At 39.8% G+C, this 20,766-nt stretch overlaps 1 protein-coding gene across 1 annotated transcript in view; it reads right to left on the bottom strand.

Annotated features, from left to right (window-relative positions):
- The window catches only part of Hacd2 (3-hydroxyacyl-CoA dehydratase 2), a 64,758-nt gene that overhangs the window by 21,554 nt on the left and 22,438 nt on the right, over nt 1-20,766 (bottom strand). Inside the window, exons 5-8 of the mRNA XM_071661920.1 lie at nt 16,537-16,644; nt 11,756-11,883; nt 3,283-3,395; nt 429-551 (exon numbers count right to left, since the gene is read on the bottom strand). Coding sequence (XP_071518021.1) covers nt 429-551; nt 3,283-3,395; nt 11,756-11,883; nt 16,537-16,644 — 472 coding nt within the window. The remainder of the gene's footprint in view (nt 1-428; nt 552-3,282; nt 3,396-11,755; nt 11,884-16,536; nt 16,645-20,766) is intronic.

Raw genomic sequence — 20,766 nt, 5'->3', positions numbered from 1 at the left:
GAAGCACAAAAAGCATATAAAATATGCTCACAAGCAGACTATTCCCTACACTGCCAAATATTTGTTCTAAAATACAGTACACTTTACTTATCTTGAGATAGAGTAAGAAAAAACCATGAAGCATCAGAGCATGTGTTGCCAGGTTTCTTTTGTCTTTTATTACCCTGTAACTTTTCTGTCAATCCCACCACAAGTTTTTCTACTTTATTTACACAACAAATAACATCATAAGGATTTATTCTTTGCTTTATTTTTTCAAGGAATTTCAAGAGGAGCCTTCTGGCATATTTGCCAATAACCTCAGAAACGCCCAGATGAATATCCTTAGAATGAAGAATCACATGATAAAAGTAATTTCAGTAAACAAGACCAATAGCTGAATGTATCAGCCTACTGGAATCTAACATTAAGAATTAATTATAACTTACCGAAGAATAACAACACCTTCACAAATGAAACCAAGTGGATAGAGTGGGATCCATATTGTGTAACGAAGCCATGTGAGGAAACCTAGTTGTACGTCATACACTCGCAACATGTAATAAGGGTACCTGAAAAGTCATAAATGCTGTCAAATTTGCTTCTATACAAAACAGAACAAAAATTGGATATGATAAGGTCATAACAGAACAAAAGATTTCAAGTTCACTATCAAAATATGTATGTTTGAAAACAAAAGACTTTTAACGATGGTGTCCTCCAAGCAGGAGAGAAATCCTGTTGGACATATTCTAGGAAACTTAAAACATTTGTAACTCTGCATATCTCTGGTGGGGAAACGCTGGCTTCCCTACCCATTGCTACTGTTCCAAACAGGTATTGGCACACACATTTTTTGCCTGCCTTTGGCCAATCACATACCACCATAAGAGATAACCGACCCATTCACTCCTAGTAGTTGAATAGACGGTTGCGAGATATAAAAATAAATGGGGAAATGCATGCAGGGCAGATTAGATGAAAATTACAGTGGAAAGAAGAAAAAGGAACATGGTAGATTGCTCGAAAGGGATGTACCAGTGGAAGTTCGGCAAAGGAGGAAGGAAGAAAAAAATGTGTAAGTTGAATGTTAAGAAGCTCATATAGGAAAGCAAGGGAAGATCAGAAAAATTTTTTGGAAAAAAATTGATAGAAAAGTTGAAGGACAATAAGAAATTGTAGGTGAAAAAGGAAAGAGGTGGACGTAAGAATGTAAATGTGAGACGTAAGGAAGGGGAGTTGCTGAATAAGAAGGAAGTGAAAGAAAGATAGATAGAGTATTTTGAAGCACTGGTGAATGCGGGAGAATGGAGACAAATGGAGCTGAAAGTTGGAAAAGCACCTGGAAGGGACGAGATTGCAGTTGAAATGTTGAAGTTTGGAGGAGAAAGTGTGATAAAATGGATGAATTTGATATGTAAATTAGCATAGAATAGAAGGCTGTACTTGAGGATTCAGTGAAAGCTCTTACTGTTCCTTTATTCAAAGGATAAGGTGCTAAGGATGTGTGTAGAAATTATGGGGGAATAAGTCCAAGTATACCAGGAAAAGTGTATGCAACAGTTTTGATTAAGAGAGTTATGGAAGTGACTTTATGGAAGTGACTGAATGCAGAACAAGTGAGGAGCAAGGGAGTTTTAGGAAAGGCAGGAGGTCTGTGGATCACATTTTTGTGGTGAAAGATTGCAGAAAAGTATCTAGCGAAAGGTTTTGTATGCAACTTTTATGAAAATGTAAGACAAAACTGAGTGAAATGCTTTATGAGATGTGTTAAGGAGATATGGGGTAGGGGAGACAACTACTGGATAGCATGAAAGCCTTCTACAGAGAAGCAAATGTATGTATAAGAATACGTATAGAGATGAGAAAAAAAAATCCATATACATGCGGGTGTGAAGCAGGGCTGTGTGATTTAATGACCCATTTACTCCTAGTAGTTGGATACAACTGTCTGAAAGCTATTTGCTCATAGTAGTTGGATATAACTGTTTGAAGAACCAATGAGTGTAGGAAAAGGTGTGGCAGTTGTTAAATGCATGGGTATGGAAGATGAAAGGAAAAGGATTCATGTGTAGGGGACTATAGCAAGAACAGAGGTAAAAAGGGTGATTATGAGGCTGAAGGTAGGAAAAGCACCTGTGGGATCCCGTGAGATAATAAAAGAGTCTCCTGGGGCAGAAAGGTAAGGAAAGGCATGAACATAAACCAATAATGGTGCCTGAGTTTGGCAGAGTTGTGAAAGGAAAAAGTTGAGAGTAAATGTGAATAAAAGCAAGGTTATTAAGTTTAGGAGTGAAAGGAGACAGGTTATTTGGAGTGTGAGTTTGAAGAGAACTTGGAGGAAACGGAAGTGTTTTAGAAACCTGCATATGGATATGGCAGTGAACAGAATTATGAGAGTTGAAGTAAGCCACAGGGTGGTTAAGACAGCAAACATCTTGGGAGCAATGAGGAACATGTGGAAAGTGAGATAACTTTCTTTAAGGGCAAAAAAAGAGTATGTTTAGTGGTATAGTAGTCCCATCAGTACTGTATAGATGTGAGTTGTGGGACTAAGACAATGTGTTAGAAATTACATATCTGAGGACAATGTATGTTGTAAGAAGGATTGATCGTAAAAGAAATGATAGGGCAATAGAGAGGAGTGGTAGTTGAGGAGTACGTATGAAACAGGTGAATAGGATGTGCTGAAATCGTTTGGATGTATGGAAAGGGTGAGTGAGGAAAGGATGACCAAGACAGTAAATATGTCAGAAGTGAAGGGAACAAGGAAAGGGAGAAACCAAGAAGGAGGTGGAAGGATGAAATGGAAAATGCTTTTGAAGGGTCTGAGCTTGAACATGAAGAGGAGCATGAGGTGTGCAAGAAACAGAACATATTGGAGCGATATGGTATACATGGAAAGATGTGCTGTTGATGGGCTTAACCAGGGTATGTAGAGTGGTCAAGGTGAACCAAGGAAAGGTCTGTGGGGCCTGGTTGCATTAGGGGGCTCTAATTTTAATGCACAGTACATTGCAGTTAGAGGGTGGATGCAATTGAATGAGACCATTTCTTCTTCACTACCTCACTAACGTGGGAAATAGCATATGTGAGAAAAAGAGAAAAGAATGTGTACATTGTAAAAAGGGTAAGTTTTGCAAACAAACAATAATGCTTTATCAATATGCACTCTGCACACTACGGTGAGATGTTAGGTTTGTTTCACTCACCCCCATCTTCATAAATAAAATGCTTCCAGTGCATATGACCTACAACATCTTTGACAACAGCCTCTGAAATACTGTACAACACAAAGCCTACCTTACTACTTCTATCATTGACCACACAAGGAAAAGATAGAAGATGACTGGTTTTGTCTGCATCCTCTCCTCTCCTTTGATCAAGCAAAAGAAAATTATACCTCGTCCACCAATCTGAAATGTTAGAAAGCATCTATCACTTAATAATAAATATGCATTCATGCAAAATTTCACTAAACAGAATATTTGTAACATTAAGTTCTAGAAGAAAAGTATGAAGGAATGATCAGAATAATACAATATCACATTTACAACTTGTACTATATGTTTGAGCTGCACTTCTGAAAACCTGATTGCAAACTGAAAAGCATAAATAAAGCATTTCTCCAATATGAGTCATGTTATGAAGCTGCATTCTTGGGAGGCAATGCTCAGTAATCAGTGAAGGGGGCTAATGGGGAGGTAATAACAAGTAGTGGTGATGTGAGAAGATGGAGTGAGTATTTTGAAAGTTGTTGGATGTGAAAGATGACAGAGTGGCAGATATAGGGTGTTCTGGTCAAGGTGGTTTGCAAAATGAGAGGGTTAGGGAGAATGATTTGGTAAACAGAAAAGAGGTAGTGAAAGCTTTGTGGAAGATTAATGCCGGCAAGGCAGCGGGTTTGGAAGGTATTGCAGTGGAATTTATTACAAGAGGGGGTGACTGTGCTGTTGACTGGTTGGTAAGGAATTCAATGTATGTATGCCTCATGGTGAAGTGCCTGAGGATTGGCGGAATGCATGCATAGTGCCATTGTACAAAGGCAAAGAGGATAAAAAAGAGTGCTCAAATTACACAGGTACATGTTTGTTGAGTATTGCTGGGAAATTATATGGGAGGGTATTGACTGAGAAGGTGAAGGCATGTACAGAGCATCAGATTAGGGAAGAGCAGTGTGGTTTCAGAAGTGGTAGAGGATGTGTGGATCAGGTGTTTCCTTTGAAGAATGTGTGAGAAATACTTAGAAAAACAAATGGATTTGTATGTAGCTTTATGGATCTGGAGAAAGCATATGATAGAGTTGATAGAGATGCTCTGTGGAAGGTATTAAGAATATATGGTGTGGGAGGCAAGTTGCTTGAAGCAGTGAAAAGTTTTTATCGAGGATGTAAGGCATGTGTACGAGCAGGAAGAGAGGAAAGTGATTGGTTCTCAGTGAATGTCGGTTTATGGCAGGCATGCGTGATGTCTCCATGGCTGTTTAATTTGTTTATGGATGGGGTTGTTAGGGAGGTGAATAGAAGAGTTTCGGAGAGAGGGGCAAGTATGCAGTCTGTTGTGGATGAGAGGGCTTGGGAAGTGAGTCCGTTGTTGTTCGCTGATGATACAGCGCTGGTGGCTGATTCGGGTGAGAAACTGCAGAAGCTGGTGACTGAGTTTGGTAAAGTGTGTGAAAGAAGAAAGCTGAGAGTAAATGTGAATAAGAGCAAGGTTATTCGGCACAGTAGGGTTGAGGGTCAAATCATTTGGGAGATAAGTTTGAATGGAGAAAAACTGGAGGAAGTGAAGTGTTTCAGATACCTGGGAGTGGATTTGGCAGTGGATGGAGCCATGGAAGCGGAAGTGAGTCACAGGGTGGGGGAGGGGGTGAAAGTTCTGGGAGCGTTGAAGAATGTGTGGAAGTCGAGAACATTATCTCGGAAGGCAAAAATGGGTATGTTTGGAGGAATAGTGGTTCCAACAATGATATATGGTTGCGATCCGTGGGCTATTGATAGGGTTGTGTGGAGAAAGGTGGATGTGTGGGAAATGAGATGTTTGAGGACAATATGTGGTGTGAGGTGGTTTGATCAAGTAAGTCATGAAAGGGTAAGAGAGATGTGTGATTATAAAAAGAGTGCGGTTGAGAGAGCAGAAGAGGTTGGTTTGAAATGGTTTGGTCACATGGAGAGAATGAGTAAGGAAAGATTGACAAAGAGGAGAAGTGGGAGACCAAATTGGAGGTGGAAGGATAGAGTGAAAAAGATTTTGAGCGATCGGGGCCTGAAGATGCAGGAGGGTGAAAGGCATGCTAGGAATAGAGTGAATTGGAACGATGTGTTATACCGGGGTCGATGTGCTGTCAATGGATTGAACCAGGGCATGTGAAGCATCTGGGGTAAATCATGGAAAGTTTTGTGGGGCCTGGATACGGAAAGGGAGCTGTGGTTTCAGTGCATTATACATGACAGCTAGACTGAGTGTGAGCGAATGTGGCCTTTGTTGTCTTTTTCTAGTGCTACCTTGCACACATGCGGTGTGTGTGTTGTCATTTCATATGTGGCGGGGTGGGGAGGAGAATGAATAAAGGCAGCAAGTATGAATTTTGTACATGTGTATATATGTATATGTCTGTGTATGTATATATATGTATACGTTGAAATGTGTAGGTATGTATGTGTGGATGTGCATGTACATACATGTGTATGTGGATGGGTTGGGCCATTCTTTCGTCTGTTTCCTTGCGCTACCTCGCTAACGCTGGAGACAGCGACAAAGTATTATAAATAAATCAATAAATAAATATAAATACTAGTCATAACTAAATAAATTAATAAATAACTATTTTGGGAGTGTTAGCAATAACTGTCCTCATAATGAAGATATATAGCCCAAGCATGTGGTCAATGTCCACTAAATGCTTCCCATGTTTGCATCATTTCACTTCCCATGTTTGTACAATTTCACCTCGTCTAATTCTATTTCCAAATTAATAGTGCGACAAGCTTTTATAGTGGGAGTGCCCATGGAGAACTTGCCAGTCATTTTCCATTCATGATCTACAGTTTTAAGAAAGTCTCAAAGCAATATTGCCAATGGAGGTTATATGATATCACTCACTCCAGTGCAGAAGCACAGACAGCATGCAAGTGAGACATTTTGGTGGGCTGTTACCCTGATGATGTCTTAAACAGTGCAACTGAGCAGTGAACTGTACCATAAATATGCTAGCTCAGTTCTGGCAAGGTTTAAAATTTTTACTATAAGTAACTACCATGAAAACTACAAAGCATAAATATTCATTTTTATTTTCAATAGTGGTAAGTTGAACTAGAGTAAATAGAATGATGTCAATAGTGGTAAGTTGAACTAGGGTAATAGAATGATGAATGTGAAATATCATTTTGAGTAAGGAGTATATAGACAAGGGAGATAGGGATGGAAAAAATCCTGACCAACAAATGGTAGGGGAGAAAGTATTCCACCTATGTATTCCCTGTGTGTCGTAGAAGGCAAATAAAGGTGCAGGAACAAAGGGCTTGAAACACCTCCTTCTTGTATTTCAATTTCTAAAAGAGGAAACAGAAGAAGGAGCTAGGAAGGGAGTGCTTATCCTCCTCAAAGGCTCAGATATGGGTGTCTTAATGTGTGTGAATGTAACCCAAGATGAAAAGAGATGAGAGATAGGTGGTACCTTTGAGGAAAGAAACCTGGATGTTCTGGCTCTAAGTAAAACAAAGCTAAATAGTAAAGTGGAAGAATGGTTTGGAAATGTCTTAACAGAAAAGTCAAGGGTTGGTCAGTGAACAAGGGTCAAGGAAGGAGTAAGAGTAGCACTACTCCTAAAGCAGGAGTTATGGGAGTGCATCATAAGAGTGTAAGGAAGTAAATTCTATATTACATCGAGGATGTAAGGCATGTGTACGTGTAGGAAGAGAGGAAAGTGATTGGTTCTCAGTGAATTTAGGTTTGCGGCAGGGGTGTGTGATGTCTCCATGGTTGTTTAATTTGTTTATGGATGGGGTTGTTAGGGAGGTAAATGCAAGAGTCCTGGAAAGAGGGGCAAGTATGAAGTCTGTTGGGGATGAGAGAGCTTGGGAAGTGAGTCAGTTGTTGTTCGCTGATGATACAGCGCTGGTGGCTGATTCATGTGAGAAACTGCAGAAGCTGGTGACTGAGTTTGGTAAAGTGTGTGGAAGAAGAAAGTTAAGAGTAAATGTGAATAAGAGCAAGGTTATTAGGTACAGTAGGGTTGAGGGTCAAGTCAATTGGGAGGTGAGTTTGAATGGAGAAAAACTGGAGGAAGTGAAGTGTTTTAGATATCTGGGAGTGGATCTGTCAGCGGATGGAACCATGGAAGCGGAAGTGGATCATAGGGTGGGGGAGGGGGCGAAAATTTTGGGAGCCTTGAAAAATGTGTGGAAGTCGAGAACATTATCTCGGAAAGCAAAAATGGGTATGTTTGAAGGAGTAGTGGTTCCAACAATGTTGTATGGTTGCGAGGCGTGGGCTATGGATAGAGTTGTGCGCAGGAGGATGGATGTGCTGGAAATGAGATGTTTGAGGACAATGTGTGGTGTGAGGTGGTTTGATCGAGTAAGTAACGTAAGGGTAAGAGAGATGTGTGGAAATAAAAAGAGCGTGGTTGAGAGAGCAGAAGAGGGTGTTTTGAAATGGTTTGGGCACATGGAGAGAATGAGTGAGGAAAGATTGACCAAGAGGATATATGTGTCGGAGGTGGAGGGAACGAGGAGAAGAGGGAGACCAAATTGGAGGTGGAAAGATGGAGTGAAAAGGATTTTGTGTGATCGGGGCCTGAACATGCAGGAGGGTGAAAGGAGGGCAAGGAATAGAGTGAATTGGAGCGATGTGGTATACAGGGGTTGACGTGCTGTCAGTGGATTGAATCAAGGCATGTGAAGCATCTGGGGTAAACCATGGAAAGCTGTGTAGGTATGTATATTTGCGTGTGTGGACGTGTGTATGTACATGTGTATGGGGGGGGGGGGTTGGGCCATTTCTTTCGTCTGTTTCCTTGCGCTACCTCGCAAACGCGGGAGACAGCGACAAAGTATAAAAAAAAAAAAGAAAAAAAAAAAAAAAACTGAAAGTGGATGGATGGCAAAAGATGGTTGATTATTAGTGCTTATGTGCCTGGCCATGAGAAGAAAGATCATGAGAGGCAAGTGTTTTGGGAGCAGCTCAGCGAGTGCATCAGCAGTGTTGATATAAGAGACAAGGTATTAGAAGAAGGATTTCAACACAAAAGTAAGTACTGTGGCAATTATATGGTAATCATGCACACTCACACTCAAACATTATCTGATAATCATGCACACTCAAACATTATATGGTAATCATAAACACACACTCAAACATTACATGGTGGCATTAGAATATTGTGATGTGACTGTGAGGTCGTCTGCATATGGGAGAACCTTCAAAATGTCGTTTACTGGATGTAATGAGAGGTCATGCAGGAAGACAATGAAGGGGGTTGGAGTAAGAACTGCTCCTTGGTTTTAAAAGTCAAGCCACTGTGAGTGACTCTGGCATGACAATCAGCTATGTAACTGGCCAACAACTTTTTGTTTTTGTTGTGTAGGAAGATGTTAATTATCTTTTGTGTGAGGATATGTCGGGATACAATGTCATATGCTTTGTTGATGTCTACTGCCATTGGTATTGTTCAGCACAGGTGACTTTGGCTCGTTGAAGACATCTAGGATGTGTTGCATGAGGAAAATGTGTAGGGTGGTGGTGGAGTGGTTGGGTCTGAAGTCACACTGCAAAGATGAGAGTGGGATATTTTGTTTTTGTGGATCAGTTTTTCACAAGGTTTAGGTACTAAAGAAAAACGATAGAGGGGAGTGTGGATAGCACACTTTTGCTTTTATTTTCTTTACAATTATCTCTCTTAATACTTAAGCATGAGCAATGAGTTTATGGATTTTCTGATTTCTAAATGCAAAATTTCATTAGAAATTTGCAGATACATGAATACCCTCGTATATGGAAGTGTCCACAATTTGGGCACTTTCTTAACCTATGTTTGCCCATAGCATATAAATAGTTACTCTAATAATTGTTGCAAATTCATAGATAGCATTCCTTTATTCACAGGAAGTACGATAACCTCTCCTCGTCATCCTCTGATAGGTCTTTCTGGTCTTTAGCTAAGGGCATCTCTAACAACTTGTGCTGCTCTAACTTTCCTTCACTTTTTTCCTTCTGATAGTACTATAGCTGTCTCTCCCTATGACATAGCAGCTCTCTTTGGTTTCCATTTCTCCTCTAACTCCACCTTGGATGGCTCTAACATTCCTTCATCCCCTGATGCTCCTCTTACTAATCCTATGCCTCCTCCTGTTGTCTCATTTTGGACTGTCCAAAAAGCTCTTCTTTCTCTGGATGTAAGCAAAGTTAATGGTCCTGATGGCATCCATCCCCATGTACTGAAAGAGTGCCTCTGAACTTGAACCCATCCCTAAGAAGGGTGATCCTTTTACCAATCGTCCTATTGCTTTGACATCTACCATTTCCAAAGTCTTTGAATCCCTCTTCAACTCCCATATCCTTGAATACCTTGAAAATCACAGTCTTCTCTCTGATCACCAGTATGGCTCTGTAAGGTGATATCCACTGGTGATATTCTTTCCTATCTTACTAATGTCAAGTCATCATCCCTGAAAGATCCTGGGGAGTCGTGTGTAAGATACCCTTGACATACCTAAGGCTTTTGACAGGGTGTGACATCAGGGTCTCACCTCTAAGCTCCCCTTTTTTTGGCTTCCTTCTTTACTTCATATCTAACTTCCTCCTCACCAGCCAATCTATCTCTGTGGTTGTTGATGGATCAGCTTCCCCCTTTTCTCCTTCGACAGCGTGCCCCTCTAAGTTCTGTCCTGTTTCCTACACTTTTTCTCCTTTTTTTTCAACGATTCCCTCTCCACAAATAATCCAATGCACTCATAAGCTGATGACTCAACACTGCATTCATCCACATCCTTCAATTCTGCTCTATCTTCCTTCGTTCAATCTGCATCTCGTCTTGACAAAGATTTCTCAATAAACTCAGACTTGGACAGGATTCTCAGTGTGGTACACAAAATCTTGTTAAGTTCAATGCCTCCAAGACTCAATTTCTACCCCTCTCTGTCTAAAATTCCTCAACTCTCGTCTCTCCTTTGACAGTTCCGTAATTCCACCTCTTGACTCATTGAACATACTCAGGTATTAATGTAATATCCACTCTTTCTTGAAAATCCTACATGACAGGAATAGCCAAGTCAGCCTCTAAGAAACTAGGTGTCCTGTTTAAATGTTGAAACTTCTCTTCTTAAAGTTGCTCCGTTTATACAAGAGATTGATTTGTCCTTGTATGGAGTACTGCTCTCATGTTTGGGATTGTTCTAGCTCTGTATACTTACTCGAGTTGAGTCAAAAGCAGTCCAACTTATAAACTGTCTCAGGTGTACTTCCAAACTTGACCCCCTTTGCCTTATACTATAATGTTGGTTCACTTTCCCTTTCTACAGGTATTACTTTGGTTTTTCTTTTTGTTTCTAAAGTCTCTGTATTTCAATTGGAGCCTGGCCTTTATATGAACTTTTGTTCATGACTGGAACTTTCAACATAAAAAAAATATATATCTATCTATCTATAACTTTTGCCACCCACTGCCTCTGGGAACTCCCATCAAGGAAGTAGCCACAGCAAAAGGTTCTCCACTTATCCCATCCTTACATGCATCCCTCACATATACCATACAATGAATTCTCTCCCCATTTTTCTCCCTATAGTACTCTTCCACTCTATTTCCCCATGCCACAAGTGGTCTTTCTCTCAAACAACCCTCTTTAATCATACCATCATACACTCTCCTTGTACACTCCCCATCTTACATTCTTTCCACATGCCCACAACCCTCTTTAATCATACCATCATACACTCTCCTTGTACACTCTCCATCTTACATTCTTTCCACATGCCTACACAACCTGAAAGTATTGCATTTCACCCACTCTATCAATCTATATCTCTGCTGCCCATTCCCTTTGGGAACTTCCATCAAGGGGATGGTCGCAGCAAAAGAGTCTACTTATCACTGTCCTTACATACCTCCTTTGCATACACTATTCCAAGCATTCTTCCATCATTTCTCTCAGTCCAATGCTCCTCAACTCCATTTCCCTATGTCACAGGTGGTTTTCCTTTCACACAAATCCTTAAATCATATTATCATACACTCCCCTTGCATTCTTTCCACATGCCCAAACCATCACATAGTGTAACATTTCACCCACGTAATTACCACTCCACAATTCATTTCCTGCCTTCTCGAACTTCTCATACACCACTTCATTACTTTCTGCTTTCCATATAGTCAAACTGCATACTCCTCTTGAATAACTTATTTCCACAGCCAGGATTCTTGAACCCTGCGACTCATCCCACGTCCATGTTTTGGCTGCATACATGTAGGTCAGGGTCAGGAGGACTATGCTGTCCCTTAATCCATTCTTCACTTCCATACTTACATCTCTACCCTTTATCATTCTATTAATGGACCTATTGTACTACTCTCTCCCTTATCTCTCATTTCATAACACCAAACTTATCCAAGATAGCTCCCAAGTACTTAAATTCTGTCATCTCTTCAAATAAGAAATCAAGACACCATATACATCAAAAAATAAGAAAGGTCATACAACATGAGAAACTGTGGCATTCCAGTATTTTACAGAAAATGCAATGGTATTTATGCTTAGAAAAAAAAAAATCAAAAGTCTACCTGTATTACAGCTTCAAACACTGATCCACTGGTATATCCAACTAATGGATGTAGAACTTCCAGGAACTGTGTCATGAAGCAAAGATGCATCATCCATCCAACTGATTCATATGTCCCTTCCATGGATTCTGCCAATAATAACAGTACTGTTATCAATTTACGTAAAAAAATTCTAAGGCATCTGAAGAAACATGAAACTAACAACAGTAACTGAAATCAAAAGATGCAGAAAGGAACTATGCATATCAATGCAGATTATGATAATACATCTGCCACTCTATCATCAAACACATTTAACAGTCCTTCAATGCACTCACTCCATCTCATCCTCACTTCATCACTACCTATTATCACTTGCCCTTTTGCACCCTTCACTGATGTTCTCAACTGTCCTTGTCTTTTACACATTATCTACCTCCTTTCAAAACTTTTTATTCTCCCTAAAGTTTACTGATACTCTCACCTCAACTCTCATTTGCACCCCTTCATTGTAAGTAGTGCCCAAACACCTATCTTTTCTCTTTCACTAGCAACTTTATTTTTTCATCTCAACACTCACTACCCATCCTTATCTGCATATCTCCCATCTACTGCATTGCATATGCAAGCACTGCTTTCCTAAATACTTCCCATTCCTCACCCACTCCCCTTGCTTCAGATACTAGCACCTTTTGCCATTCTAAATTCAATCTCTCCTGGTACTCATTCCCTTCACACAAGTCTCTACCAAATTCACCTACCACCACCTTCTTCCCAACACTGTCTCCTTTTACTTGAAAACCTCTACAAATCAACCTTGCCTCCACAAGATAGTGATCAGAAATTCAACAAACTCCCATTCTCAGCATATTTACACTGAAAATTTCTTTTACATGCCAGTGAATTAATGTGTAATCAAAGTATTCCCACTTGCCATCTCTCCTACTCACATATGTACTCACACACACACACATATATACACATACACATAAAGCCTTTAGTGCCTCACCCTTAACAGGCCACAGGCAGAGGGCAACTTTCCCACAGTGTTTTCAGAGGCTCCTACCTAATGCACCCACCAACTTCTACATAAAGTGCCTTATTAATGTTCCTGCCAAACAATCCAACTTACTACTACTATTACTACCTAGTGCTCCCAGTCAATGCTCCGACCTACTACTCCTACCTAATGATCCTGTCTAATGTTCTTGCCTACTACTACTATTCATTGCTCTTACCATTAGGCAAAAGCAGGGCTAGTGCATGGTGCTCGCCTTAGAAAAATCAAAATTAATTGTATGAGTTAAGTGTTATATGTGACAAGTAGATGTATGTTTGTGGATAGAATGCCAGCAGTCCATGTGTGGGTGAGGCAGAAAGAAAAGACATCTACCCAGATCAAAGGTATGTAACTTAACATCCACTAAAGTGCTGACTCACTATGCAGCTGTCACTAACCCTCCCAATTCCCAGAAGAGTAATACCAGTAATTTACTTCCTTCGTTGGTGGCTGCCTACCAAATGCCACTTACTTTGTATATATATTCACTAATACAGGCGATAGTACTATGTATGAGTAGTAGGTGGAGTAAAATGGGTGTAGAGCACTAGAGGATGGCATGAGGAGCTTGTCATTGCTACAATGGTGGTCCACATTTTAGAAGCCAACTTTAGAAATGTAAAGTTTGTAATTTCACCCTTCAAACATAACTTATACTGCAGTTGAGAGGATGATAATTTATTTCCTGGTCCACTTTAGCATATATGTATTTCCTGGTTAATTTTTACTGTAGTTGTTATAGTACAACTTTAATTAATTTTCTGGTCCACTTTTCCACTTATGTATTTTCTGGTTCAATTTAGTACTTTTGAGGGAGATATTGTTGTTATCCCTGGGGATAGGGGAGAAAGAATATTTCCCACATATTCCCTGCGTGTCGTAGAAGGCGACTAAAAGGGAAGGGAGGTGGGCTGGAAATCCTTCCCTCTCGTTTTTAGTTTTCCTAAAGAAGAAACAGAAGAGGGGGCCAAGTGAGGATATTCCCTCAAAGGCTCAGTCCTCTGTTCTTAATGCTACCTCGCTAATGCGGGAAATGGCAAATTGTATGAAAAAACAATAAACATAGAGGATATGTGCATCAGGTGTTTGCTTTGAAGAATGTATGCGAGAAATACTTTAAAAACAGATGGATTTGTATGCAGCATTTATGGATCTGGAGAAGGCATATGATAGGGTTGATAAGAGATGCTTTGTGGAAGGTTTTAAAGCATATGGTGTGGAAGGTAAGTTGCTAGAAGCAGTGAAAAGTTTTTATCAAGGATATAAGGCATGTGTACGAGTATGAAGAGAGGATAGTGATTGGTTCCCACTGAATGTTGGTTTGCAGCAAGGATGTGATGTCTCCATGGGTGTTTAATTGTTTATGAATGGGGTGGTTAGGGAAGTGAATGCAAGAGTTTTGGAGAGAGGGGCAATTATGCAGTCTCTTGTGGATGAGAGGGCTTAAGAAGTGAGTCACTTGTTGTTTGCTGAAGATACAGCACTGGTGGCTGATTCAGGTGAGAAACTACAGAGGTTGGTGACCTGAGTTTGGTAAAGTGTGTGAAAGGAGAAAGTTGAGAGTAAATGTGAATAAGAGCAAGGTTATTAGGTTCAGTAAGGTTGAGGGGCAAGTTAATTGGGAGGTAAGTTTGAATGGAAAAACTGGAGGAATTGAAGTGTTTTGGATATCTGGGAGTGGACTTAGCAGTGGATGGAACCATGGAAGCGGAAGTGAGTCACAAACTGGGGGAGGAGGCGAATGTTTTGGGAGCATTGAAGAATGTGTGGAAGGCGAGAATGTTATCTCGGAGCAAAAATGGGTATGTTTGAAGGAATAGTGGTTCCAACAATGTTTTATGGTTGCGAGGCATGGGCTATAGATAAGGTTGTGCAGAGGAGGGTGGATGTGTTGGAAATGAAATGTATGAGGACATTATGTATTGTAAGGTGGTTTGATCAAGTAAGTAATGAAAGGGTAAGAGATATGTGGTAATAAAAAGAGTGCGGTTGAAAGAGCATAAGAGGGTATATTGAAATGGTTTGGTCACATGGAGAGAATGAGTGAGGAAAGACTGACAAAGAGGATATATGTGTCAGAGGTGAAGGGAACAAGGAGAAGTGGGACACCAAATTGGAGGTGGATGGACGGAGTGAAAATGATTTTGAGCAATTGGGGCGTGAACATACAGGAGGGTGAAAGGCATGCAAGGAATAGAGTGAATTGGAACGATGTGGTATACTAGGGTTGACATGCTGTTAATGGATTGAACCAGGGCATGTGAAGTGTCTGGGGTAAACCATGGAAAGTTTTGTGTGGCCTGAATGTGGAAAGGGAGCTGGGGTTTCGGTGCATTATACATGACAGCTAGAGACTGAGTGTAAATGAATGTGGCCTTTGTTGTCTTTTCCTAGTGCTACCTTGCGCGCGAGTGGGGGGATGGGGGTGCTGTTTCATGTGTGGCGGGTTGGTAGATGAAAGCAGCAAGTATGAATATGTACATGTGTATATATGTATATGTCTGTGTATCTATAGGTATGTATGTGTCTGCGTGTGTGGGCGTTTATGTATATGCATGTGTATGTGGGTGGGTTGGGCCATTCTTTCATTCGTTTCCTTGTGCTACCTCACTAACATGTGAGACAGCGACTAAGTATAATAAATACATAAATAATTTTTTTCATACATATCTGCTACTTCAGTTTATAAAATAGGGAACGGAAGAAGGAGAGCTAATAAGGTGGACCGCTTTAGACTCAATTCTGTCTAGTAAGGTTGTAGATCTAGAACCATCCCAGATATGACAGCAGTACCCCACAGAAGGATGGATTATTCCTTTTTATGAACAGAGCAACCACTCAGAAGATAATAAATTTCAATAGCTAAACGGGACTTACAGTTTCTATGAGGTAATGAGGTTTCCAAGATAGGTTAAATGCTATGGTAAAACCAGTTATATTCATTGTGTCAAGTAGTGGAATTATAGATCCGTCAAAAGAGATCAGAAAGTTGTGATGAATTACTGTGCTTTTACATACCCTCTCATCATCTCAATATATGTATGGATACAGACATGAAGCATCTGGGGCTAACCAAGGAAAGGTATGTAGGACCTGTTTGTGAATAGGGAGCTGTGGTTTTGGTGCATTTCTCATGATAGCTAGAGAATGATGCGAGTGGATGCAGCCTTTCTTCGACTGTTCCTGGTACTACCTCACTAACATATGAAACAGCGATCAAGTATGGGAAAAAATGATATATAAAGCAAGGAAGAGCCTGTGAGAGATTTTCCTTCTGAACTGTGACTGAACATGCCCATTAAAAAACCTTTAAGAACTCAATATTCTTACATAGTGGTATATGACTCAACTTCAGACATTCACTTCAGGAATAGGAACCCAAAATCCAAGGTCACATAAGCTAAAAACTGAATCTGAAGTATAAAAACCTGAGTTGTCTGATGGTCCATGCACACATTACATGGTCATTCATTCTGTAAATTTTTCAGTCAAAAGGAAATGTTGAAAAGAGGATGTGCAACAGTAAACTGAGTATGGATGCAAAAGATCCATTCCATTTGAACAGCAATGGAGTAAGGTAACAGGAAGGTTCATAAATGGGAATAATGGGTAGCAGTGTAAGCTACTTGATGTTCCAGTTCCACAAAAAGTTTTGGATACTCACTGAACATGAGTCCTTACACATAAGAGAGTTAAACAGATTTAAACAACCAACTAGAGTCGAAACATTGCAACAACTTACCTGGACCATCTCTGATGTAGCGAATAGCCATTACAGACAAAATATATATGAAGCCAACCAACTGCCACAGGTTATACAAGAAGAGGTATACTTTCTTCATATTTTCTCCTGAAATAAATAACTAAATGTATTGTTGATATTACGAAAGAAAGTTAAACATATTGCAAATTGTTCTAGTCTCATTATTCAAGAATTAATCATGTGTTTACCCCAACCACAGTGACCAGAAAAAAAATTACTGGAGTGTATATACCCCAGCCTCAGTGAAAGGGGTTAATGGCAGTATGAATACAAGCCAGCTGAAGTGAACAGTAAAATATTATCAAGCATAGTCCCCTCCCACTGTAGTCGAGAGAAGATATTTTTCAAAGTGTATAAGCCACAGCTGCAGCAAAAGTGTTTAGGAAATAACTTCATTTAAAAAACTAAGCAATGACATACCTAAATTAAAAATAATCAATAAAACACTTTTGTTTTATCCTTGCTTCAGCCAGAACAATTCACTTTCAGAACTTTATATGCATATGGTGAAAAATTAACACACTCTGGAATGAATATTCCATGTATAGACTGCTGTATGTAGCTGCATTTCCTTATTTGGTATCAAAGGTGAGATTCCTAGACAGTAATACAATACTTGGTTCTACTCAATGTCTCAGACCAAGAATTGCATATTTGAAGTAAATGGTGCATTACCTATTACGGACACTGTAAATGCAATACACATTTACAGTTTTCTTGATGTTTTAAATGCCAGAAAATCGAATTTCTTAATAAGATGGTTCTTTTTATAATCATTCTCAAAATTAGCTAAACAGGGAGAGCTCATCTTTCTTGGAGATTCAGGCTGGGGTGTCTGAATGTATGTGGATGTAACCTAGATGAGAAGAAAGGAGAGATACATAGTATGTTATAGGATTAGAAACTGGATGTTCTGGCTCTGAATGAAACAAAGCTTAAGGGTAAAGAAGAATGGTATGGCAATGTATTAGAGGTAAAGTCGGGGTTGGCGTGAGAGCAAACGCAAAGAATTTGGGTACCACCACCGCTGAAGTAGAAGCTGTGAAAGCATGTGAAAGTGTAAAGAAATGAGCTCCAGGTTTATGCAGGTAAAAATGAAAATGGATCGTGATATAAGTGATTATTCATGCTAATGCATCTGGCCATGAGAAAAAATATCAAGGGAAGCAAATGTTTTGGGAGCAGCTAAGCGAGTGTGTCAGTAGTTTTGATGCAAGAGACTGGATATTTGTGACTGGCGATTTACATGCAAAGGTGAGTAATGTGGCAGTTGAGGGTATGGAAAGCATGGGGGTATTCAGTAATGTGAATGGAAATGGTGAACAGCTTGTGGAGTTGTGTGCTGAAGAGGTCTGGTGACCAGAAATACCTGGTTTAAAAAGAGGAAGATATACATATGTTCCCTGACTTATGACCAATGCGACTTATGACCATCAGTACGTATTACTGAAAAGAAATATAAATTAAAAAATAAATATAAAAATTACACTTGGTTGTATGTTTGCCATTGCTAATGGCTGCATGTGTACAACAGTGAATGTCAGACAATCCCAGCATTGTGTACATCACAGCATCTCAGTTCTCACTCTCAGTTAACATTCAGTAAGCACATGTATTCAAGTGAATCTGACGAATTTTCAGGCTGGATTAAACAATTTTTGTATTAAACCCTAAAGATGATGAGCAAAAGGAAAAACCCATCACATGTGATAGATTTGGCAAGAGGCCAAGGAAGATGCTCAATTTGGAACTGAAAATGAAGGTAATCACCCAATATGAAGGAGGAAAAAAGATTATGTGATTGTACATGATCTACAGTTGTCTCATTCAATGGTCTCCACAATTTTAAAGGACACATAAAAAATATGTGAAGCAGTGAAAGGTTCAGCAAATAAGATGTCTACAATAACAACAAAGCAAAAAAAAAAGGTCCATCCATGAAATGGAAAAGTTGATGATACTGTGGACTGAAGATCAAATTAAAAAACGTGTACCACTAAGCTTACAAACAATTTGAGCAAAGGCTAGAAGTCTTTGTGAAACTACGAGGAGTGAGCAGAAGAGAATTACATCAAGAACTTCAAAGAAAGTTGGTTCACTAGACTTAAAAAAAGATATAGCTTGCATAACGTTTGAGTCACAGATGAAGCAGCAAGTGCTGACAAAGGAGCTACCAAAAGTTCATTGAAAGTTTGGATGAATCAAACCATAAACTAAAGAATCTTAAAAGGTAAGAAGAAACTACAGAATCATATAATAAAGCTGGTTAATGAAAAATGAGATAATCATGATAGAAGCTGAGTTGGATAAAAGAATGTTGTATAGGTAAACAAATTCTACATGCCATGCTGACATATGTCCATTTCCAGATATGACCAGTCAGTCAGAACGGAACTCAGACATATGTTGGAAAGCATCTGTACAAGTATACATATGCCAGCAAGAAAGATGGTCAGGAGGCATTATCAGATTACATACTATATGATCGGTATGCAAAAGAGAATTTTGGATGTGAATGTGCTGTGAGGAGCAGGTGATGGGATGTCTGATCATTGCCTTGTGGAGGCAAGGGAGAAGATCTGTACAGGTTCTTGGATGAGCAGAGAGTGGGGAAAGTTATGAGTGAGAAGAGCTTGGAAAAGGGACTTGCATGAAGAAATACCTGGAGAGATTGAGTGTAGAATGGCAAAAGGTGAAGGTAAATGAACCTAAGAGAAAGGGTGAGAAATGAGAAGTATTTGGGGAAGGAGTGCTGGCATGTGCGAGAGATTGTATGGAATGTATAAGGTGGGAGGTAGGCAGGTGAAAAAGGGTAGTGAGTAATAATATAAGGGAAAAGAGAAGTATATGGGTGGTACTTACAGGAAAGGAGTGTAAATGATTAGTAAATGTATAAGAGAAAGTGGCAGGCAGTAAGGTGAATGGGTTGAAAAAGAGGGCAAAAGATAATTAGGGTGAGAATAAGATGTTTTGGAAGGAGGTATACAGTGTGTGAAAAACAAGAGAACATATGGAAACATTGGTGAAGGTGGCAAATGGGGAAGTGGTAATAGGTAGAGATGAAGTGAGGTGATGGAGTGAGTATTTTGAAGGACTGCTGAATGTGTTTGATGATAGGGTGGCAGATATTGAGTGACTTGGGTCAGGGTGGTATCTGTAGTGAGAGAGTCATATGATGAAATGTGGCAAAGTGGATGGAATGGCTAGTACTGTAATCAAATTTCTTAAGAATGGGGGTGCTGCATTGATTGGTTAGTTACGATTTTCATCATATGTATGGATCATGGTGAGGTATTGAGGATTGGCAGAATGTGCAAATAATGCTACTGTATAAAGGCAAGGAATACAAAGATCAGTGTTCAAACTAGAGGTATAAGTTTGGAAAGTTGTATGGGAGTGGAGTGATTGAGAGTGTGAAGGCATGCATAGAGCATCAGACTGGAGAGGAACAATGTAGTTTCAAACGTGGTTGGTAGATGTGTGGATCAGGTGTTCGCCTTAAAGAATGTGTGTGAACCAAACATGGTAGGTAGATGTGTGGATCTGGTGTCTGCTTTAAAGAATGTGTGTGAGTAATACTTAGAGAAACGGAAGGATCTGTATGTGGCGTTTATGGATCTGGAGATAGGGTTGATTGAGATACCTTGTGGAAAGTTTTAAAAAAATATTGTATGAGGAAAGCTGCTAGAAGTGAGAAATTTTAATCAAGGATAAGACATGTGTATGAGTTGGAAGAGAGGAAAGCAAGTGGTTCCAAGTGAAGGTTGGCCTCTGGCAAAGGTGTATGTGATTGCTGTAAATTTGTTTATGGATGGAGTGGTGAAGGAGGTAAATGCATGAGTTTTGGAGAGAGGTGTAAATATGTAGTCTGTAAGAGATAAGGGGGCTTGGGAGGCGAGTCAGTTTTACTTGCTGATGACTGGCGGCAGATCTGATGAGAAACTGCAGAAATTGGTGACTGAGTTTGGAAGAGTGTGTGAAAGGAAGAAGTTAAGGATAAAAGTGGATAAAAGCAAGGTTATTAGGTTTAGCAGGGAAGAGGGACAAGGTTGCTGTGATGTGAGTCTGAATGGAGAAAATTTGGAGGAAGAGAAATATTTTTGATACCTTGGGGTTAATATGGCAGCAAATGGGTCATAGCTTGGGTGATGGGGTGACAGTTCTGGGAGACCTGAAAAATGTGTGGAAAGAGAGGTCATTATCTGGGAG

This window comes from Panulirus ornatus, chromosome 5 (assembly GCF_036320965.1).
Source record: "Panulirus ornatus isolate Po-2019 chromosome 5, ASM3632096v1, whole genome shotgun sequence".
NCBI classification, from domain to species: Eukaryota; Metazoa; Arthropoda; class Malacostraca; order Decapoda; family Palinuridae; genus Panulirus; species Panulirus ornatus.
Note: the sequence above shows the minus strand (reverse complement) of the source record. Positions and strands in the feature narration are given on the sequence as shown.